The sequence below is a fragment of the Chiloscyllium plagiosum genome, chromosome 1 (genome assembly GCF_004010195.1).
Source record: "Chiloscyllium plagiosum isolate BGI_BamShark_2017 chromosome 1, ASM401019v2, whole genome shotgun sequence".
Classification (NCBI taxonomy): Eukaryota; Metazoa; Chordata; class Chondrichthyes; order Orectolobiformes; family Hemiscylliidae; genus Chiloscyllium; species Chiloscyllium plagiosum.
The window spans coordinates 119,818,268-119,842,414 of record NC_057710.1 but is presented as its reverse complement, the minus strand read 5'-3'; the positions used below and the strand labels follow the sequence as shown (position 1 = coordinate 119,842,414).

The window sequence follows — 24,147 nt, the reverse complement described above, 5'->3', positions numbered from 1 at the left end:
CACCCCTTCCCACTTTCTTTCTGACGTGACCATCCTTGGCCTCCTCTATTGCTACAATGAACCAAACCGCAAATTGGAGGAACAACACCACATCTTCCACCTGGGCTGCCTATAGCCCAGAGGGCTCAATATTGAGTTCTTCAATTTCAAATAACATCCCCTCCCATCCCTCGACTCCCTTCCCAGCCCCTTCCCCTCCCTTCCACTCTTCACTGCCACCAACCGGATTCATTCCTTCCAACCAGGTCATACTCTCTGTCTTCACCTATCCCCACTTCACCACCCTGCCCCTGCCATCCCCTTTATCTGCAGATCCTTCTACACCCACCCCCAGTCCTGAAGAAGGGTTGCACCTGAAACATTGACTTCTCTACGTCCTGATGTTGCCTGGCTTGCTGTGTTCTTCCAGCCTCCTGCCTATTTATTGAGGAAGTAACAAGCAAGATAGATAAAGGGGAACCAGTAAATTTAATGTATTTTGGATTTCCGAAAGGAGTATAGAAAGGTATCATGTGAGGCACCTTGATGCGATTACAGCCCATGGTGTTAGTGGTGGAATATTAGAATGGATGAATGATTGAGTAAGTAATAGGAGATAGAGAATTGGGATTACAGAGTCACTTTCAGGATGGTAACCTGTAACTAAATGGAGTGCCACAGGGATCATGACTTCCTGTCAACTTTAGGGACGGCATCATGGTTCAGTGGTTAGCATTGCTGCCTTACAGCATTAGGGACCCGGGTTCAATTCTACCCTTGGGCACCTGTTAGTGTGGAGTTTGCACTTACTCCACATGTCTGCTTGGTTTCTTCCAGGTGTTCTAGTTTCCTCCAACAGTCTAAAGACGTGCAGGTTAGGTGGATTGGCTATGCTAAATTGCCCAAAGTGTCCACGGATGTGCAGGCTAGGTGAATTGACCATCCAAAATACAGGGTTACAGGGATAGGGTAGGGTGTGAGTTTGGGTCTGCGTGGACTCTTTGGAGGGTCTGTGTGGACTCAATGGGCCGAAATGGCCTCTGCCACACTTTGGGGATCCTATGATTGTAACTCCATTGCCACCAACATAAGATTTAAGAGCACAAAGATGGAACAGAGATGATTTTTGTAAATATAAATTTGACTTATTAATATTTCACAATAAATTTTTTTCATGTATCAGTTATCTGTTTTGGATAGCTTAGTCAAAGAAGTAAATGTACTTGCGCACCTTAATGATTATAGGGGAGTTGAGGATTTTTCTATGGGAGAAACAAAGTTGTGTTTTATTTTTATTCATTCTTACTGAATGTTCATGCTCTTGTCCAATATTGTACTTGCCACTGAGTGGGGAAAAGGCTGATCATACAGGATCCACTGGCCCTCCATCCTGTGCATTGAATGTAGACGATGTCCTCTGCCTTCTTGACAGGTATTTTTGAAATGCTGTAGGTCAGAGCTCAAAGCACTGTAAAGGCTTTGCCACCCTGAAATAGACATGCATCTGAACAATCCTCCCTTCGGGCCACTAATGTTTTCCTTTGTCTGGACTTGCTACTCCTACCATTACCAGAACACACAGCCTCCCCATTTCGCTCATCACCTGGATCTCTCTTGTGCTCCTCCAAGCCCCTGACCCTACTCCATACCATCCCCTCCTCACAGCTCAGCAACCCTTGCCAGTCCTGAGACTCCATGTGAACTGCCATTCTCCCACTCTCTTCCCTTGTGATAGGGAATTTAAGGGTGCAAGGCCCAACACATTGCTGACTTCGACCTCTGTTTCATACATCTGGAAATTTAAATATCACACATTGCCTCAATCGGTCAACCTGTACACACACTTTTCTCCTTTCAATCTTAATCCTCCCCAATGATATTAGGTAGTCCAGATTTCTGTGGTACAGTTCAAATCTGCAGAGGTTTGTCTGAAAGAGAGGCAGTTAGCAACAGTTTATGCAAGGAACTGGGCGAAAAGCAAGGCACTATTTTCTTCATGTTATGAATCCAATAGAAATTAGCTGATCTTTGCAGTATTAAACCCACAGGATTGCAATCAAGAACACTGTAAAGGCTCAGGGGTAAAGGGAATAATATGATTAAATCTGGGGGAAGGAGGAAGATAGGGAGAGGAGGACTCAGTCAGTGGATGATGTAGGACCGGAGAACAGAATGGATAGGGAAGACAGGGAAGCGACAGGACAAGGGATGGCAGTGTTGGAGCAGAAGGAAAAGAGCAAAATGTTACTTAGCAGGGGTTTGGGAGTTATCCAATTATATTTCTCTGAGAGTCTAGGTACCTGAGTCTAGGTTCTTTGGGGAGACGGGATGGTTTAGCACACTGTAGTTGGGTCGTGTCTCTTGAGAAGTTGTTGCAATTTGTTTGTTGTCTGGGCAAGTTGTCAGGAAGTTGGGGATTGACTGCCATGGATAGTGTTCAGTTTCTCGAGTGATGTTAGAGCTGCACCCATCCAGGTAAGTGGAGAGTATTCCATCACATCCTGACTTGTGCTTGTGGGCAGGGTTTGGGAGTCAGGAGTTGAGCTGTTTGCTGCATAATTCACAGCTTCTGAGCTGCTTACATCTACATTTATACATCTACCTAATTACGTTTCTGGTGTAGCGATCATCAAAATGTATTTTTACAACAATCAATAATAGTTTCATGACCACCATTACTCAAACTAGCTTTCAAAATATCTGTGCTCTTCCCCAAGTTAAGAGGCAGTGGGATTACGATGATCCTGAGTCTGAAAGTTATCCAGTCTCCCCTGTTAGAAATTGCTCATGGGAACAAGATATCCTTCAAATGTGATGCCTCTTCCACCAACATCATTTCACCTGCTTAATTTACAGGGAGAGAAGGTTTGCTTGAATGAGGAGTGCTCGTCACCTGTGGGTTCATGCTATAGCCAAAGGAAGACAACTTGATTTTTGTTTTGAAATAGCAAACCTAATACCTGCCAACATTTTAAAGCCCAGACTTGGGATGTGTGAGATTCTGGCAAGGTTACATTTTTTAACTATCCTATGTTACTCTGAGGTCAGAGGGAATAAAAAAAAACACACAAGGTGGAATTGGTGTAATGAAAGGTAAGGGGTAGAAGGTTTCTTTCAGTAATATTTCATCTAACTGGTAGTTTTCATGCTGTGTTTTCCTTTCTGGTGGTAGCCCACAGATAGTAGATTTTATTGAATCTGTTTTCGCCCCCTGCCATGGTGAGATCATTCCCAACATCTGGGTTGCTAGTCTTTGCTACATGACATTCTTATGTTTATGCATCATACATTGCTTCATATGTTCATTCACTTAGTTGGGCGAATGAGGTAGACCTGTGTTGGAACTGAATGGTGTGTTGTGTGTTCTCAGCTTCATGAAAAGTTTGATCACCTGAAGAAGACCCATCAAGATGAGAAAAAGAAACTTGAGGATAAGAAGAAAGATCTTGAGGAAGAAATGAATGCATTCAACAAGAGAAAAGCAGCAACTCAGCTGCTCCAATCACAGGCTCAGCAAGCTTCCCAGACCACCAAGAAGGACAAGGATAAGAAGAAGTATGTATTTTCAATACATTTTTAGTGTTCTCTTTTCTTTTCATATATTTACATCTTTCTCCAGCGATCTCCTGATCTGGTTTTAATGTTGACAAGGAAGGACGAGAAAGGAGAGAAAAGCAACCGTTGGATAATGGTTAGAAGCAATGATGCTTATTGATAGGATTATATATAGTAACATTTCTGCCAGGTAGGCCTATACGTACAGGTACCATTCAAGAAATATTTTTGCTGAACAGCATTAATAGGCTATTTCTAAATGATGTAAGTAGATGAATGTAATGAGCTACAGTTCATGAACTCATCAAAACGTGATTTGTGGATCCCTGCGTGCGTTTGTATGGTTTAGGTTCCTTTTATGAACTGAGGATTAAGTTTGAGAAGTTTGTAAAATATATTCTTGATTTAGTTTGCATAACCCTGGGTAAAGAACTTGCGAGTTTTAAAGTGTATGTCTTGTAGCATTCTGCTATTTCTTGGGTTGGTTTCCGTTGTCTGTTCAATGCTGATGGGCATTTTCAGAAAAGGTTGTACTTGCTTTTGTGTGGTCATCCCTGCCAGTGTATGAGATCCTTTCTGCATTTGACAGTTTTATTAGATTGAGAAAATTACTTCAATATTTTTGATCAAGAATGAGGTGAAACTAAGCTTAGAGAGTAGTTTATTTTGTAAATCTTAATGTTCTGACATATTGGTTTGGATCTTGATTATGTGGAATGAAATGCATCACGTTATAGCAAGCCACCAGCCGGTCTTGTATCTTTCTGATTTTGTTTGATTTAAAATTTGTTTGTAACTCAGTCTGCCAGTTCACTAACACCTGTTTTATGCTATTGTGCAAAGCAAAGATCTATCCCACTGACTAATACTAGACAGAATTTACTGCTATGAACTGAACCAGTTCTGTAATGGTAGTCGTTGAAGTGGGGAGCTTTGCAGTTGTTGATTTTTTTTGGGATTTTACAACAACTTGTTTGTTTGTACTCAACGTATTTTAATACATCAAGCACTTGGTATATTTTTATAATTATTCACTTTTGAAACAAATTTACTCTCATCTTATGTTTTTATTTTGCCCTTCTTTAAATCTGTTCACCTAAGCAAAGTTGGTAAGTGAATAAAATCTTAGCTGCCTGTTGATAGTCAGGTAAAACTTGTCCAATATCTTTCCCTCTCTTTGATGTTACCGAAAAGCGTGGTTAACGTTTAGAATTCGAATGGGGAATGGTATCTGACTTGTAATTAGAATTAAATTGTGAACATATTATTTAATGCACAAACCTAACCCTAAGTTGGCCAAGCTTCAGCAACGTTATTGCATTCCTCATTAGAACTTGGGAAAAGCTCCAAGATGGAGTAATGAACAAATGCAGTTCCTAATCGTGGCATTGAGCCTGACAGAGCTAAGAGGTTTAGTCATTCAGTCATTTCATGTTCTTATCTTCTTTAGCCGTGAGCAGGTCTCAGCCAGGACGGTATTGACAGCTTGTGTAGATGTCAGGTAAGGACCAGCATTTATTGTATATCCCTAATTCACCTTGAGAAGATGGTGGTGAGTCATCTTCTTATATTACTGAGTCCTTGTGTTGTCAGATTACCCACAGTCCTGTAAGAAGGACCAGCAACAGTGAAGGAATGGCATTGTAGTTCCAGCCATGATAGTGTGGGAGGGGAAGTTGCAGATTGTGTGTTTCATTGTGCCTACCGAATTTCTCCTTTAGGTAGTAGAGGTCACAGATTTGGCAATTAATGTTGAAGAAATTGTATCAAATTGCTGAAGTGCATCTTTGTAGCTGGTATTGGTGTTACCATTGTGCATTGGTGGTGAAGGGAATGAATAATGGAGGTGGATGGGGTGCGAGTCAAATTGGTTACCTTGTTCTGGATGGTGTTGAGTTTCTTTAAGTGTGTTGGGGCTGCACTAGTCTATTCAGCACTTCTGGCTGGAGGTGGTTTCACACACCTTGAGAAGATGGTGGTGAGTAATACTGAGTCCTTGTATTGTCAGATTACCCACAGTCTTGTAGGAAGGACCAGCAACAATGGCATTGTAGTTCCAAGCCAGCATAGTGTGGGAAGGGAACTTGCAGATTGTCAGTGGAACGTTAGCTCAGTGGTTAGCATTGCTGCCTCACCGCGCCAGGGACCTGAATTCGATTCCAGCCTCTGGCAACCATCTGTGTAGAATTTGCACGTTCTTCCTGTGTCTGCGTGGGTTTCCTCCGGGTGCTCTGGTTTCCTCCCACAGTCCAAAGATATGCGAGGTAGTTGAATTGGCTGTGCTACATTGCCCATAGAATCCAGGGATGTATAGGTTAGGTCCATCATTCTGGGGAAATGTGAAAAAAAGTAATAGGGTAGGGGGAATGGGTCTGGGTGGGATACTCTTCGGAGGGTCTGTGTGGACTTGTTGGGCCTAATAGCCTGTTTCCACACTGTAGGGATTCTATGATTCTGTACCTCACCTTTTGTGTTTTGCACTAACAATCGGATTTGTTTATGCAGCCTCCTTCTCCTGTTAATTGTTTAATTGCTCACTATTAATGATAGGATGTAGTCGCACTGCAGAATTTTGATTCAATCCATTTTGATGGGGGATCTTTAGTCCTGCCTATCCCATGCTGCTTCTGCTGTTTGGTATCTCTACGATCTTGTGTTATTGTAGCTTCACTAGATTACCACCGTATTTTTAGGTATCTCTGGTGCTACGCCTGTCAAACACTCTTGCACTCTTCACGAAACCATGGTTAATCCAATAGCCATATGATAATGGCAGAGTAAGGATATGCCAGAATAAGGTTACAATTGTGGTTGAATACAGTTCTGCTGCTGCTGATAGCCTGCAGCATCTCGTGGATGGTTGTTTTGAGCTGCTAGATCTGTTCTGCATCTATCTCATTTAACACAATCCATAGGCTCTGCAAACAAATAGAGGGCATCTTCATCGTGAAGGCGAGGTGTTTGTCACCTCACACAGTAGTCGTTTCATCAATATCATGGACACATGCGTCAGCTACAGGTACATTGGTGATCATGAGATCTAAACCCACAACCTCTGTCACCTAGAAAGATTGGGGCAGCAAATACATGGAAACACCACCACCAGCAAGACCCCCTCCAAGTCTTTCATCATCCTGACTTGGAAATTTATCGCCATTTCTTCACTTGCTGGGTCAAAATCCTGTAACCCCTTCCTAACAGCACTGTGGGTGTCCCTACACTCCAAGCACTCCAGGTAGTAGTTTAAGAAGGCAGCTCACCACCACCTCCTCTCTAGGTTAGTAAGGGATGGACAATAAATGCTATATAGGTAAAAACAATGACTGCAGATGCTGGAAACCAGATTCTGCATTAGTGGTGCTGGAAGAGCACAGCAGTTCAGGCAGCATCTGCCAGCAATGCCTACACCCAAGGGATAAATTATAAAAAGGCTTCTTTCCCTACTGTCACAGACCTGGTTCAGCGGGACTCTAGTTGAAGTACCATTCTTGTAATAGACATGGAAATGTCCCATTGAGAGTATATTCAGTGTATCTCCCACCTTCTGTGCTTATTCTGACATGCAAGTGTTCAGGCTCATCAACTGAGGGAGGGGAGTAGGTGTTCAGTAATAAAAGGTTCTGTTGTCCAGTTTTGGCCTGATATAGTGACACTTGTTCAGAAACAATGTTAAGTATACCCAAAACATACTGCCTCTGACACTATACTGCTTGTCACCACCTCTGGTGCATCTTTTCTCTGAGTGGGCAGAACATACCTAAGTATGTTAGTGATGAATTCTAGAACATTGACTGCATGCTGTGCATCTGTGAATATGACTATATCAAGCTTCTGCTTGACATGTCTGTGAAACAATTCTTCCAATTTTGGCATAAGATCCAAAAATATTGGAGAGCAGGACTTTGCATGGTCAGTTTGTTAGCATGTTTCTTTATTGTTTCTGCTGAAGGGTGGTCTGGCCAGGGTTTATATCCTTAGACTTTGCTACAGCATTTTTAATACAACTGGCTTACTAGACTATTACAGGGTGTAGTTCAGCATCCACCCCATTGTTGTGCATCTGGAGTCACAAACAGGACAGACTTGGTAAGCACAGTAGATTTCATATTCATCATTACTGACATTAGTTTTTTTTCTAAAATTGAAATTTATTTAATGAAAACTCTTGAGTTCATATCCCCATACCAGGACTTGTTAGATGGAAGATATGTTTGTGATGTGGCCAAACAGGAAGATTATTAGATAGAAAATCCTTCCTGTGGAAAATTTCCTAATGGTGAATGGTTAGTACTTCCTTCTGGCAAATGATCAGAAATTGGGATTTTTGCTGATGGACTGCACAGTATTCAGCTCCTTATGCAACTCCTCAGATACTGAAGCTGCTCCTGTCTAGTTGCAGCAGGACCAGGATAATATCCAGGTTTGTGTGACAAGTGCCAGACAATAACTACCTCCAAGAAGAGAGAATCTAACCATCATCCCTTCACACTGAATCCCTCACTGTGAGCATCCTGGAATAATTAAAGACCAGAGAATAGCCAAACAACTACTGTGGCTACAAGAGCAGAGCAAAGGTTAGGAATGTTACAGTGAGTAATTCACCTCCTAACTCCCTAAAGCCTATCCACCATCCACAAGATCCAAACAATGATTATGATAGAATGCTCCTCACTTCCCTGGCTGAATGCAGCTCCAACAAAACTAAAGAAACTTGTGGTCATCCGGCAGCCCACTTAATTGCCAAATAACACAACCATTCGTTCCTTTCTACACCAATGCTCAGTAGCAGCAACATGTACCATCCATAAGATGCACTGTTGAAAATCAACAAGGTTCCTTAGCACCTTCCAAACGCACAACCACTTCCATTTAAAGGACAAAGGCAGCAGATAAATGGGAACACCACCATCTACAAGTTCCCCACCAAGCCACTCACCATCCTGACTTGGAAAACTGTTACCCTTCCTTCAGTGTTGCCAAGTCAAAATCCTGGAACACCCTCACAAATGGCATTGTGGGTCTACCTACACCAAATATATTGCAGTGGGTAGCACACCACCACCTTCTTAAGGGCAACTAGGGATGGGCAATAAATGTTGGCCTATTCTGTGATGTAATCCCCTGAATGAATAAAAAGCAGTTTCCTGGGTAGCCCAGAAGCATGGACCAATCGAATAGAAGTCCATGTCCTAATCCTGGGAAACAAGAGTAGGAGAAAAGACAGGCAGCATAAAAGAGAAATCAGAACAAAAAAAAATCACAACCTAGTTGTTTAAGGCCCTTAATTACTACTATTTCCACCTTATATTGTGCTTTTAGCTGGTGAATTGTTCATTTGCGTCTGATCAGCCTGAGAGGTAGGATGCATTTCAGACAAAATGTGCTGAACCAATTCTCAGCTATCTTAAAGAAAAAGGGGAAGCTTTAGAATTAGAAATATATTTTTAAAATCTACCTGTAATTTTTGTGGAGTTAATTATTTAATGTTGACGTAAAGCTGGATCTTTCATTTTAATTCCTGGGAAACTACCTTTTTTGACTTTGAAAGGGAAATCTGCCTGCTCATCATAAAAGCCAGTTTGCAAATAACAAAAGCTGTTTAAGGTAGTAATAGATTGTTTAGAGACTGAATTAGCGTCAACTAGAACTCCTCTTATTTGACATCACCATTGACCTGTATCTGTAACTGGTATAGGATTTGGAGAAGATCATTTAGTTTCTTGAAGCTGTAATGTCCACCATCCGTTAAAGATTAGGGTCATCTGCTAGCAAACTCCTTGGACTGTATCTTACACTTTTTTTAACTAATTGAGTTGTATTGAGTTTTTTGGAGGATTCTTGGTGAGGGGCCTGGAGTGTTTCCTTACTGTATCTTACCAAACTCACCTCATCAACCACCTGCTCTCCCACGATATCTCTCCTGTCCGATTCCAACCCTGTTTTATCACATGCTGTTCCTGGAAGAACTCACCATTCAGCAGATGCCTGCCGAAAGGTTGCACCATCTTTAAAAGGCCTCAATGTGCCCGAATGGGGACTGGCATTCCAAAATTCCCCTGCTTGGTCAAGGACAATGACTGAGTGTGTTGGAGGAGAAGGTAGTGCCATAATTCTGGAGGTCCTGGTCGAGGGGGTGGTGCGAAGGAGAGGAGCCCTCTTGTCAGAGGACTGGCAGAGCAGGCCCAGTCTGAGGTCATCACCGGGGTCAGTGTGGAGGAACCGCCAGCAGTGTTGGAATAAGGTCATGGACTTACTCCGCTCTGCCAGGGTAAGTGCCGCCATCTACTCTCTGCTACCTCTCGCTCACTATTAACTCTGTTGCTGCACACCCCTGCCATCAAGGCTCATGCTCTACTGCTGTGTGTTGTCTGCAACACTTTGCCTCATTTGCTCTCGTTCCTACCCCTACTGTCACACCACTGACCCTGCATGGGCTCTGCATTACTCACTGTCCCTGGGACACATCACCACCTTTACACCGCCAGCACTAACACCATGCCAGCCACTTTCACCTCACTCAATCCCTCCCTCTCTCTCACTACAGGTGGGGAAAGGGGTCCAGATTGATGGAGGACTGCCCGGAATTGGACTCCTTAGCCCAGCCAAGAAGAGAATCTTGGCCTTCGTTGGAGAAGACTAGGACCACTCCTTTGGAGATGTTGGGACATCCATTTCTCACCAATCGAGTAAGTCCCTTTCTTCATTTCATTGGAATTCTCACGTTAACCCCACTGTCAGTGTCATTTGTTTCACCCTCTTTTCTAACCATTGGCCACACCACCGTCTCTCTTTTTGTTTTGCAGATGTTGCCATCTTCTCCTCTACCTCCAGGTGAAATGCATGGCTCCCCCTGACACCACTTTCTTGAGCTCTGAGGACAGGAGTACTGAGGCCTCAGCAAGGCTGCCTTCTGCACTGGCCACCAAGCCCCAGTGGGGACATTAGGTTTGAGAGTGTAGGATCTGTGAGCACCTCACTGACAGCTCCACAGCTGCCTGAGGAAGAAATGCCCCAGGCTGCTGGCACTTGGAGAACTGCCAGAGATCAGGCAGGAGAGGACCCTCATGATGTCAGCAATTCTGGACTTCACCCACATGCAGCAGACAGGAATGTGGGAGGCAATGGCCTTCATTGCCCAGAAGTTACCATGAGTTATATGGTCTGCTGGATAGGGACACACACCTGCACTCCAGCCTCCCAGTCATTGGTTGCACAGCGACAGGGGGAGGGGGGAGAATGTGGCACGCACTCCAGGCACCCCTTTTTCACAGGACAGGACGTTGCTAAGAGGCTAAAGGAATCAAAGATTATTGGGAGAAAGCAGGAAAAAGGTACTGAATTGGATGATCAGCCATGATTATATTGAATGGCTTCCGCCTAGTTGTATGTTTTTAGGTGTGAGAGTGACACTCTACATTGCCTTACAGCAAGACGTATCCCTCTTTTGATTAAAGGTGGTTGAACAGGAAGCTGCCTGGCTGTGTCACTGCACTAATTGGGGCAGCAAGGCAAGGTCTGGATAGCACCGAGGAAGGAAGTGACCTGCTCTGAGAAACTGCTGCAGCCATTCATTGCAGGTCTCTGCTTCCTCAGTGTCCTGCAAGTGGCTTGTGGAGGTGCCATGATGGTTGTGAAGACAGATATTGGATGCCAATGTCCATGGACAAGGGACACATGCGTCTGATGCCTGTGGATCATGTCCTGAGATGCTGGTTGTTGCTGAGCAGCATGGAGGCTGGTCACAGCCAATGGTGACCTGAACACGCTAGCTGTTAACTCTGACTTCCATGTTGAGCTTTCTCAATACCTAGCCTGTTTGATAAGATCAAAAGCTGAATATAAGTGAGATGAGTTGTGGCATTAATAAAGTTTTCAACAAGCAGTAATCCCCCTTAATTGCTAACTCTACTCTGCCTTGTGAGAAACTCCCCAAGCCATTCATCAGAAACGTGAAAGACATGGAGCGAGATGCCCCCGTGGTATAGAGAGAGCCCTTGCTGGACTTCTCATCTAGTTTTACCACAAATCTTCCATCATCTACATTGCTTAAATCCCTATAAGATTGGTCCCCTTATATCTGTCTTACAGATAAGCCACAGGCTAGTGTACATTGCATGGTTTGATTCATTCTCTGCTCTTCTGATCCAGCACTGAAAACTTTGGTCAAAAGAAGGGACCTAAGGGGCAACATTTTCACGCAGAGGGTGGTGCATGTATGGAATGAACTGCCAAAGGAAGTGGTGGACGCTGGTATAATTACAACATTTAAAAGGCATCTGAATGAGTATATGAATAGGAAGGGTTTAGACAGATATGGGCCAAGTGCTGCTAAATGGGACTAGATTAATTTAGGATATCTGGTTGGCGTGGATGAGTTTCCATGCTGTACATCTCTATTACGTGATAAAAGAAAAAAAATATATTTTCAAAGGTGACAAAGTTGTAAATGTTGATATTTCTGGAAATTAAAGCGTGATTGTACGAGAAAGTCCAAGTTAGCATGTAGGTGCAGCAATCAAACAAGAAAGCAAGGAGCACATTGGCCAGTACAGGGCTTTGGTGAACTCACACCTTATGTCCCTGTTTGCAGTTTTGGGTCTCTATATTTTAAGGAAAGATATATTTGCATAGGAAGCAGTACAAAGATTCACCAGACTGGTCCCGGGGTGAGAGGGTTGACCTATGGTGAGAGGCTGAGTATTTGGATTTCTTTCTGTGATATTTTGAAGAATGAAAGGTGATCACAGTGAAAAATCTGAAGGGGCTTTGCAAGGTAGACAGAGGTTGTTCCTGCTGGATGAGGAATCCAGAGCACAGGCACAGTTTCAGGACAGGAGTTGTTCTATCTTTGAGGACTGAGATAAGGAAAAATTTCGCTCAAAGGGTTATGAAACATTGCAGTTCTGTACCCTGGAGGGTTTTGGATGGGCAAACAATTAAACAGATTTAAGCATGAGATAGACATATTTTTGATCTGGCAAGGGATCAAGGAATATGGGAATGGGTAGGAAAGCAGAGTTGAAGACAAAGATCAGCCAAGTTTGTATTGTATGAGAGAGCAGGCTCAATGGGTCATACAGTCGACACGTGCTCCTGTCTCTTGTGTTCTTATGTAATGACCTTGATCATAAACAGAACACAATGTGTTGTCTATTCCTTAGTAGTAGTTAATTGAATTGTTATTGAATACGCCATTTGGTGTTCTGTTTAAGTTACCTGTTGTAAAGGCAGATTTTAATTTCTCTCATTAAATTGAAGGAGGAACAGTTGCTTAGTTACTTGATTAAAATTATCTATAAACAACATTTTGAATTATTTTTGAAGTTCAGTTACTGCTGCCCTACTAGACTCAGATATGTAGCCTGAAAAATGCTAAGAAGGATTATTTTGTAGTAATGGAAAGATCAGGAAATAGTTTTGAATTATCTCTGTTTCCTGCATATGGCTTATTTTGTGAAAATGTTTGTAATAAGTGACTTGGTAAGAAATAAAGTGTAATCTATGTATTTTCCAATCATGGGAATAAGTAATCTCTAATACATTTTCAGTACCATTATCCCTTTCACATCAAGTTTACTCTAGAGAAAAGTAAGTGACAGAAAAGTTGTTTCTGTCACTAATATGTTGGGGCAATACCAGATGAAGAATTGTGGGGTACAGCTATCTACAGGTGATTTTTTTTTTTTGCTGCCCCCTTTTTCTAACAGAAGCTCTGGCATACCATGGTATTACTCCATATTGTGTGCACTTCACAGTTACTCCATTGTTTGTGCTGCTTTCATTATTTTACTACTTGCATGTCTACATCATTAACATAACTTTTCAATCATTGATGCTATGGTTTGTTGCTGACTGTGCATTGATTAAGCAAAATTGTCAAACATCATCTTTTGCACGGTTCCATATGTATTTGTCTTAAGAATACATTCAAGCTGTTGTATAATGTGTGCATAGCTTCTGACACTTATGAGTCATTTTTATGCCAAATAAGGGATAGAATCAAAATTTGGCTACTGATTAAGATCAGCAGTATCATATAATGGTCCAAGGTGAATAATTTGGAAGCATGTAAATACAGGTGAAAAAGTGTTGGTCCAGATGGCTAGTCCAGAATTGAACACAGAATCCAAATAATGCCATGGTATCCCTCCTTTTCTCAGTTGCAAAATATCAATTCTATTTTTGCTTTAAAGTTACTGAGGTTTGTAGTTTCCATTTTCTCATTGGAAAGTCCATTGTAAACTTCATCATTCAGTGGGAAATAGTTACATCTGACATTTACATTCACCTTCTCTTCTGGGCTTCTGACATTTGAAGAGCAGGGAAAAATATTTCAGAGTTTAACTCATTAAAAACCTGAAGGGATTGTTTTTGAATAATTCAGTAAGATTCCCTCTTGGTATTCTTTCATGTGAGCATGATTAACTTCTTGTAGTTGAAATTTCAGACAAATAGCTCTATGTTACAATGACTTTCCTATCATAAGGCAACTAGAACAGTACGTACTCCAGATCAAGATAAACCATTGTTATATGGAGTCACATCCTATGCCTTTTGTTCTATTTTATGTATTATACAACACAAGATTCTATTTAACACTGTTGCATGCTGTGTAAGTAACTTGAAAGTTTCCACTGGTATTCCCAAATCTTGTTCTGTATCCAGTAAACCATTAATTTGTAGTCGAATGTTGAATTTTCACAGTAGTTCTCATCACTGCTCAGTCAATATTTCATTTGTTATTTCTCAGCCTGTTTTAGTTGATTCTCTCTGTGCCTGAACAGCTTGCTGTTGATTTTATTTGCACCCCTCTTGCAATTTTAGTGCTATTGAGATAACTTTGACTGTATCCTCATTTTCAAATCATTGATATGATCTACAACATGAACGGGATTTCTGTGTTGATCTTGGGATACCTCACTGGTCGCTTTGTACGACTCCAGCACAATACTCTGTTGGTTATTCTGTCTTCTTTGCTACATCGTGTTTTGCCACTTTGCAGGTTAAAAACTCAAATGTAATAGTGTAAAGAATTTCACTGGTGTTTCATGAGCTCCAATACCACCCCTCAAATTCAAACAGCTTTGTCAAGCATGCCATTTACCCCAATAAAACTATGCTGACTTGTTCTCTTGTTCTTCAAAATATTTTTCTTCTGTATCTCTAATATTTCACTCATGACAGATATGCATCTCACTGGCCTGAAGTTACCTTGACATTCCTTTTGGTCTTTTTTGTAAAATGTAAGTTTAATGCTTCTTTCACTCCAACTCAAAATTCTAACGAATCCCTTAAAATCTCTTTCATTGTCATTGATCATTTGTGTGGAGGGCTAAGCAGCTGAATTTTCAATCATTTTTAATGTTCCCAATCATGTCCTCATTAATACCAATTTATCATCGTTTCCTCAGCATTTCAAGGGAATATCAGCAGCTTCAATTGTTGAATAATGAAGCAGAGACACTGGATATCTGCTGTCTCTCCATTGCATGACATTGCACAAACATTCCTCACACAAAAAATGGCAAGTTATAAGGTTGGGGTCAAATAATAGTCTGTTCATTCTGATTCAGACTTTATTTTTCCTGTCGATAGTTATCCCCAAGGTGTTCCTTATTGTCATGACTGAAACATCTTCTGAAGAGTTCCAAAATCTCTTCTAGTTTATTGAAAGTATTTTGAAAACAGGCTTAAAATTCAGACTGAATTTTATATCCAGTCTATGATTTAATCTCATGCATAAAGGGTAAATTCCCCAAGCTTTTTTTCAGCACATATGGGCATATATAAAGAGGAAAAAGCTATTTTATCATCCAATCTGCCATTCAATTAAATTGTAGCTAATCTGCATTCTGGTGCACTCCCAGCAAAATGGCATGAAAGCGTTGGAGGCCACATGGAAATTCAGTTTAGAAATAAAGAAGACTGCAGGTACTGGAATCCAAAGTAGACAAAGAGGAGGCTGGAACCAAGCAGCATCAGGAGATGGAGAAATCAATGTTTTGGGTATAACCCTTATTCAGATTTGGAAGTGGGAGTAGGGGGAGCTACAAGCTATGTAAGGACAGCTACATCGTAGAATGCAGGACTTTGCTTTCCAGTGGTACAGTGTATTACTGAGGAACTGAAGTTGCTGGGAAGTGTGTGGAAGTAATTGAACTTAAATCTAATGACACAAGACCAATGCTTTGAATTTCTACTGTTAGACTGAACTATCGAACAATATTTCATGACATCAAAGTTTGGAATTATGAGAGTAGAGAAGTTATGGTTTGTTCTCCAAGGAAGTGGTTTAAAAGTTGAAAAACTTTGCATTGCATTTCATAATCACTTTGAAAATGATGTGCCTGCCAACTATAAGGTTGAAACTCAGTGCACATAATTGTATCTTAAGTTAAATTTCCAACTCTCCAGGTTATTTTAAATGGTTTATTCAATAATTTTGGGAAGGGTATTTTGAGAGGCAGTTTATTTGATGACTCCATTCTTCCATAAATTTGGGTTGGGTGTGTAATGTATGATTTTTCTTTCAAATGCCTGTGCTTTGTGAATGTTTTTTCTTTGATATGCTTATATATTTTGCTATAATGCATGAGTTACTTATTTGCAGTTATAATTAAATACAGCTGTTAATTAAAATGGTTTGTTTCTTAATCATTGCTTATGGAACTGTATTGGAATGCAACAAATTAGTTTATTTATGAGGTATGATTTCTAATTGTATGTTTTATTTTTTTCCCTTTTTAATTGCAGTGCAAGCTTCACATAAGCAACTCTGGCAAGTCAAGGATGTCACCCTATCCATCTGCTTAGCTGTAACGTGTCTGGCATCAGAATGCCCATCCATTTTTTTTTAAATTAAGAGAACATTAACTAATATCTTTTCATATAGGAAACTCCTTTCAAAAGCATTCCATGAAATGGAGAAGGGGCAGAACTTAAAACTGAAACAAAACTGGTATTTGAAGGGGGCAGTGAGAAGTAATGGATGAAGTCTTAATTCTTTGAAAATGGAAACTGTAGGTAGAATAGTAGGACTACTATTACAAAAAGGAAAGTGGCCAGCCATGTAGGTGAGAAAAAGGACTACATATCAGGATAACAACTTTTCTAACCCCTTTTTCATTTAGAAGTCTTGCAGAAGTCAAATCTGAAAGAGAGAATTTGCAATTTCATGGGTTATGAATAGAGCTCTCTTTATATTTTCCTTTCTCTAATGCTACCATCATAGTTTCATCGTGTGTTTTGATATTACTAAGGTGGAATTAATATCTGTCTTTGCTCTTAAAATATGCTAAATGCACAGGTCAAAGCTGATCCTTTTAATCCTTTACTTTGTGCTGTTCATCCTGAAATAGATTCTCTTTTTGATGCCTTTTCAAAAAGAAATTAGTTATTGTTCCTTGTCTGCTGTGGATTTGTCTCTGCTCTCTTCTGGCTTGGACCAATAGCTTGTTTAGAACATACTGGTTTATTTTAAAACTAGGATCAATGTTACTAGCAGAGGTATACAGCTTTCAAACTTCTTGATGGCAGGTTTCAATTTTGCTTACTAACCAAACATGGCTCAGGAAACAGATGTTCGTATCCATCTTGGCATGTGCACGAGAAGCCTTAATATCAACTCACATTAGACCTTCGGCATTTCTGTTCCAATCACAAGTGCAGTTAACTGCATATCTATTACTTTAAAACTTACTTTATCCACACTTATAAAATCTATCAATTGGTTCTAAGTGAATTAAATTTGTCTTTTTTCTTTATTACAGAGTGATTTTAAATCAGAAAACCAAATCATAAAAAATATTTTTTTCTGGGGGATGCCATTGAAACTAATATTTGGTATAACTGAAATTCATATTTACTCTTGAAGTTGAATATGCATCTGAGCATTAAGTATTAGTATCTCTCCTTTCCTGTGAATCTCAATTTCAATAGTGACAGTAGCTGGATTATAGTATTTTATTGTATTGTATTTAACTCAGTAGCTATCAGTTCACATTTATTAACAACTGGGTAGGATCGCCCACTGCCAGTTCCTACCTGAACATTGTATGTGCTAATTAGGTAATTATGGAAGCCAGGGGGAAAAACATCTGCAGCAGTTGTCCCTCCCAGTGACAGTTGAGAATTCATTCTCAAATTCGTTTAAAAATGATCTTACTCTAACCTTCCCCAACAAGCTACAGCAGTGACTCCTGTTTTAATTGATAGGAAGGAGTGATGATGGGGATCAAAGGACCAATAGAATTCAATAAGTATAATTTTATAAATTGAAGACTTTATGGTCATCAAAGTTTTAATATTAGTCCTGTCATCTGTAATCTTGAGGACATGCTTTTAACTGCACATCTTTCCTGGGCCATGTTGAGCTGATTTCCCTAGCAGCAGTTTTATTTTGTTTTGTATGTCTTTTACCTTGTTTTCACAGTAATCCTTGGCTCTGCACGGAATAACTAATATCCCACAAAATCTAGTTGGATTGTACTTTCACCTATGCATGTAAGTATGGCAGTTGGAACTTTTGTATTCTTGGCAATAAATATATAGCCAAAAGATTGGTTGCCTACTCTTTGGCCTCTGATCTAACCCATTTTAACAGCAGAATACTTCTCAGCCAGTTTACTGTCTGATTTCACCACTGATGTGTTCCAGCAGCTGCCTCGTGTACACACGTATCCCACTTTGCTTTTTGCTTTGCCAAATAGTTTGCTCACCAAGATGCTGCATTTATTTTTGCATTTATTGTACCCCGCCATTTTAAAGCAGTAAACATAGTGATTTCTATGCATTTTTGTATGAATTACAGCCCCATAATCACCTTGTGGCTAAGCATGATTGTTTCCATTTCTCCAAGACGCACCATTACATACATATGTGTACATTGGATAGCCTTTTTTATATTATATGAAGTCTTTACTTTTAAAAAATGTGAACATGTATAACAACAATGTATTTCTATGCCTTTTTATGCTTCTGCTTTGTACTTCTAAGTTTATATTGGAGGGTGAGAATAGTATTAGTAAATCCTTGAATGTTTCAAAACAATTTGTAACTCAAAAAGCATGCTTGCAGTTACATGCACTTCGCTGTTTATTGCTATTAGGTTTCCTAAGGTGGTCATGAAGTAATGGTTAATTTCCTGATGATATCATAAAATAGTAAGCTATTGATTTATCCAAACCCTTGAATATTATAGAGCACATATAAATATAATGGTGCCAGCACTGATACATTTTATTCAAATGGCTGTTTTGTATGATCTGTGTGGTGTCTAGTGAAATGTTTTCTGTTCCACTAAAATGTCACACTAGTAAGATAACCATGAGTTCATGTAACACTATTGTAATCAGCTCCCAATAGTAGGGAGCCAGAATCTGAATACTCCATTTCTTGAATACATTCATAGTGTCCACTTTATTTTATAGTTTTTTAATTGGAATTTTTTTTGTTGTGTAGTATAACATTTCAGTTCAAACACATCCTTTCCTGTTGTTCAGTCAGTGCTTTACTTGTTGTATGTGGCCGCATGGACGAACTTGTAAAAGGTGTATTGCCTTGTCGATATATTGTTTTTGTAAACCAGCACATGCGCTTAATACTTTTGGCTGTGAAACTAGGAATTGAATATTTATGATATTCATCATTTTCACTGCACACAGTATCCTGCATGATTGAGACGGGATGCTTTCTTCAAAGGGAGGGAACTGTTCGAGTGGTAAGAATGTATTAGGGAAAAGTATAAATTTGTGGGTTTGTCTATTTTGAAAGGAATTCGCTTCAAAGGGCTCAGTAGATAAATGAATTGCCTGTTTCATAATTATGCCATTGGAACAGTAGTAGAGATTATGCAATTATTCTTAGGAAGGAGAAATATGAGCCAGATATTCCAGCTCATGGTCAATATCCAGATTTCTGTTGGAAAATGGAGATGAGGATTGCATCCTACTGTGGTCTGCTGCAGATGATATACTGCTGATGCATACTATCTAAAATTAACAGTTGAAGTTGGCCGTGTAATCAGGTAGTAGCTAGTATTAGCGAAACTACACTTTTAAAGGTCTTCATTGCAAGGATGTTGGATTGGTAGTTATGATTTCCCTTACTTACCTTTCATTCAAGATATTTCACTTGTTGCATGATTTTCCCAGTTTCATCCCAGGGTCTGGAGTACACCTGGTCATTTATTAGGTTCTACTCCACTTATGCACTACTCCACATCTGCAATCTGTTTAACCAATATTCTTTCTTTAATTTCCCTCTGTAGCTTCTTTATCTAATTGTCCTGCTGCCTGTCCCCTTCTGGATGAGATTCCTAGGCTATAGAAGAGCTACAATGTATGCACGTACCACGCAGAAGAATTCTTTCTTGAGTCATCATTATTTCTGCTCCTTCCTGGTCACATTTCTTGTACTGTGGCTTGTTGAACCTCAGTATTTTATAGTTTTGACACAGAAAAAATATCCTAATAAAATAACCTACTTGTGACAGGAACAAGATCAGACAGTGTAATATTTAGAAACAGTTGATCTTCTGAATTTATGATAGTATCTAATGTTATTTGTAGAATCGTTCTTTGCAGCATCAGAAACCATGCGCTCAATGTTCTGTCACTGATGATTCTTGCTGTTGTTGCATTGTTTCAAACTTTTCAAAAGTTTACCACTATTTCTTTTCTTCAATCCACATTTGCAAGTAAACTTAAATTTCCAAATTTCTTTAAACAACTAATGAAAAACATGTTTTTAGTCAATCATAACAGACTCTACTGCATAAAATTGAATTAGCATGGAAAAACTGATTGACCCTTTAATGCATCACAATGCAGACACTTAATATTTTTATCAGAGTTTTCGGAAACGGGGATAATTAAAGATGGCCAAGGCTTTTTATAAGAGACCGAGTTGCAATTTTATTATTAGTTTATAAGTGTTAATGTTATCATACCATGACCACTTTAATAATATATGCCCTAATAAACAGTTTGTTTTTAGGATTTTGCAAAAGCTAATATGTACAGTCTCTGGATTTTACCTTGGCCTACTTAATGCACCATTTGTAAACTTGACATCAATGGAGAAATTACATTCTTTTATTGATTTAACACAGATATTGATAGCAATTCTGCATTAATATTTAAGAAAGTTTAAAGTGAAATAATAACCAACAATTAATAATTGATGTAACAGCATTTATTCTGATGTTAGAAGTCAATATTGAAGTCAATATAAAAGTACAAAAGTTGCACAAATGCTGCAATGCTGAGGTGGTCTTGGATGGAAACTATCCTATCACAATTATACTGGTTGTTCAGAGGTGCAATGTTGTTGATCTAGTACAGTATGCTTTTCTGTAACCAGCCATACATTTGAACCATTGATGTGGAGACTGTGAAATGTTCTGTAAGAAAATAAACTGATTTTAAACCACAGCTTCACTCTAATTATGGATTTATGTTTTCCTTTCCTTCCCTTAATCTACATTGATGGTTTGAATAAATGGTACTATTTCTGATGTACATTATCTAGCTTTAATCTTAAGTTATTTGGTGGTTAATATCAGAATGGTTAACTACATCTTCAGACCTCAATTGTCCCCACATTTCCAACTTGAAACCATCAAATACTTAATGTCTGTCTTTTATTGGAATAGAGGGAGAGGTGATGTCGCTGCAACAAATAACGAAGGAATTGGCTGGAAAATTGTGTTGAATTTTGTCTATCTATAGTATAGTCTTTGACTAATTCAGATCCTGAAAATTCTGAACAACTAATGTACCTCATTTTCCTTTTGCATATTTATTCCAGACATTAAATAATTCAATAATAATGTAAACTGTACAGAAGTGCTGTTAGCATGTAATTTAGACAAAGTTTTTAAAATAAATATTTTAAGATTCTGAATTTTTTACAAATATAAAATTACTTTAAAATAACAACACTCACTATAGTGCCCCAATACCGACAGAGTTTGTGGCATGACCACAAGCAATGAGTAAGAATACCAACATCTATTTTACATTTGGGGACGCTCCTGTCATAAATTTCACAAGTTGCTCCAGTTCCAAATAAGCTCTGTGGAGTACTTGCATCCTGCTGCAAATCAAAATCTTATGTTCTGCCAAATATCCTCTCACTCCTCTGGTGAGATCTCCGCCCAGATTCCCCACAGACACTCAATGTCCTTTGAGACACTACCTCCTAATAAATGATAGAGGGTGCTGACCAAGAGAGTGCCCATGCACTAAAGTACTCTCCTTTTCATATCCAACATAGGGACTAACCATTGATGTAGTCTTTTTCTGTATCAAGTCCCTAATCTAGAAATAACGAAAGAGGTCCCTCCTAGATAGTTCATATTTCTGGCTCAGCTGCTTGAAAGACATAATGACCTCCCCATCAAATAAATCTCCCAAACAGGAAACTGCTGTGGACTCCCAGGGCCTAAAGCCGGAATCCATTGCTCCCAGCCAGATTCCTATCATTCCTACTATGGGGGGTAAAAGGGGAAGTTTTTTTGTAAATTGCACACACTTTGCTGCATCATTCTCCATGCTTTATCTGTGTTAAGGGCAATCGCATTTCTACAATGGTCCATAACAGTCTTCATCTTGTCCAGGAACAACAGATTAATGAGGGAACGTTTTGCCTGAGAGGCCTCGCTGTCCAAATTGACTGTGGGTTCTGGCAAGCCCAATCAGCTACGTAGGATGGTAGGGAACTTAGTTGGTATCTCTCACATAAATAGTTGTCTTTGATCACTTTTGTGCAAATTGTCCTACCATATGAACACTTTTTAATAGTCTTAAATTGTAATTCAGTGATCATAGGTAGATAAGTTAGCGAAGGTGGCATTTGGTATGCTTTCTTTTATTGGTCAGTATTGAGTACAGAAGTTGTGAGGTCATGTTGCGGCTGTACAGGACATTGATTAGGCCACTTGGAATATTGCGTGCAGTTCTGGCCTCCTTCCTATCGGAAAGATGTTGTGAAACTTGAAAGGGTTCAGAAAAGATTTACAAGGATGTTGCCAGGGTTGGGGTTTTTGAGCTATTGGGAGAGGCTGAACAGGCTGGGGCTGTTTTCCCTGGAGAGTCGGAGGTTGAGGGGTGACCTTATAGAGGTTTACAAAATCATGAGGGGCATGGATAGGATAAATAGACAAGGTTTTTTTTTAACCTGGGGTCAAGGAGTCCAGAACTAAGGACGTAGTTTAGGGTGAGAAGGGAAAGACATAAAAGAGACCTACGGGGCAGCTTTTTCACACAGAGGGTGGTACGTGTATGGAATAAGCTGCCAGAGGAAGTGGTGGAGGCTGGTACAATTGCAACATTTTAAGAGGCATTTGGTTGGGTATATGAATAGGAAGGGTTTGGAGGGATATGGGCTGGGTGCTGGCAGGTGGCACTAGATTGGGTTGGGATATCTGGTTGGTATGGACAGGTTCGACCAAAGGGTGTTTCCATGCTGTACACCTCTATGACTGGCTTTATCATAAACATAATAAAGCACCTAAAAATTTCACAATTATAGAAAACAACAAAAGTAACCTGTAATTTACATTTTAAAAAATCACTTAGTTGACTATTCATTGGTTTGAAATTTCAGTCAATTTCCAAAGATTTTGTGCACTCTTTTGCCTATTCACTCTTGCACACATGGATCTTTGTGCTTTTCTACAGTCCTTTTTTTTCCTTTAACACTCATTAAAAGTTACCTCATTGATTAAGCTTATGGGTGTCAGTGTCAGTATTTTGCTTGGTAAAATACTACTACTAAATACAAAGAAGAGATCTAAGTATTGCATTGGTTTTGTCTTGACAGCAGACTGCAGTTTAACAAGGAGAAATTTATTAAACGGCAATCATGATGTAAAACATTTTGATTATTCAGCAGGTTAGCCTTCAATTTCTCTCCTTGTGTGTTGAAAACAAAAATAAACACTTAAGTTTGCTACAACCTCCATAACACTGTTTAAGATGCTGGATATCTGAAATATAAAAATTACTGGCAATGCTTATGTCTGACAGCATCTGTAGACAGAAAAACAATGTTTAGTCTCAAGATGTTTGACTTAATAGAGGCAGAGCTGAACTTGTAAAGTTTAACAGTTTGGCCACAGCTGTATTGCATCCAGTTTTGGGTGCTGACCTTTAGGCAGGAAGGTGAAGACATCAGCCAGAGCGCAGATAAGATTCATGAGCATGATTCCAAGGATGAGAAACTTCAGTTATGAAGCTAGATTGTAGAAGGTAGACTGTTTTCCTTGGAAAAAACATTGAGGGGAGATTTGATGGAGATATTCAAAATTCATGCATGGACTGGTCAGATTAGCTAGGGGAGAAACTACACCCATTTGTCAATAGATAGAGAACAAGTTCAAAACAATTAGCAAAAGCAGCAAAATGAGAGAAAAAAAATCAGTGAATGGTTAAGGTCAGACATGCAGAATGTGTGTGATTAAAAGGGAAACTTAGTTTATGAAAGAATATGCAGTATTATTGAGGTTGGTATTTGGAACAACATGAATTGCTCATTTGAAGATTCAGTGCAGCCATGATGGAGCCAAATGGTCTCCTTCATTGCAACAATTAGAATCCCTACACTCATGGT

At 39.7% G+C, this 24,147-nt stretch overlaps 1 protein-coding gene across 11 annotated transcripts in view; it reads left to right on the top strand.

Moving 5' to 3' along the window:
- Positions 1–20,978, top strand: part of LOC122552637 (septin-11) — a 118,375-nt gene extending 97,397 nt beyond the window's left edge. Inside the window, exons 9-15 of one of the 11 annotated variants that reach the window (XM_043695448.1) lie at positions 3,350–3,534; positions 4,985–5,035; positions 10,079–10,220; positions 10,338–10,365; positions 16,288–16,312; positions 17,966–18,036; positions 19,802–19,891. In XM_043695448.1, coding sequence (XP_043551383.1) covers positions 3,350–3,534; positions 4,985–5,035; positions 10,079–10,220; positions 10,338–10,365; positions 16,288–16,312; positions 17,966–17,990 — 456 coding nt within the window. In that variant the 3' untranslated portion in view covers positions 17,991–18,036; positions 19,802–19,891. Of the gene's footprint in view, positions 1–3,349; positions 3,535–4,984; positions 5,036–10,078; positions 10,221–10,337; positions 10,366–16,287; positions 16,350–17,965; positions 18,037–19,801 lie in introns of those variants that run through there. The other 10 variants (XM_043695459.1, XM_043695479.1, XM_043695432.1 and 7 more) reach the window with 10 other exon arrangements.
- The last annotated feature ends 3,169 nt before the right edge of the window (positions 20,979–24,147 follow it).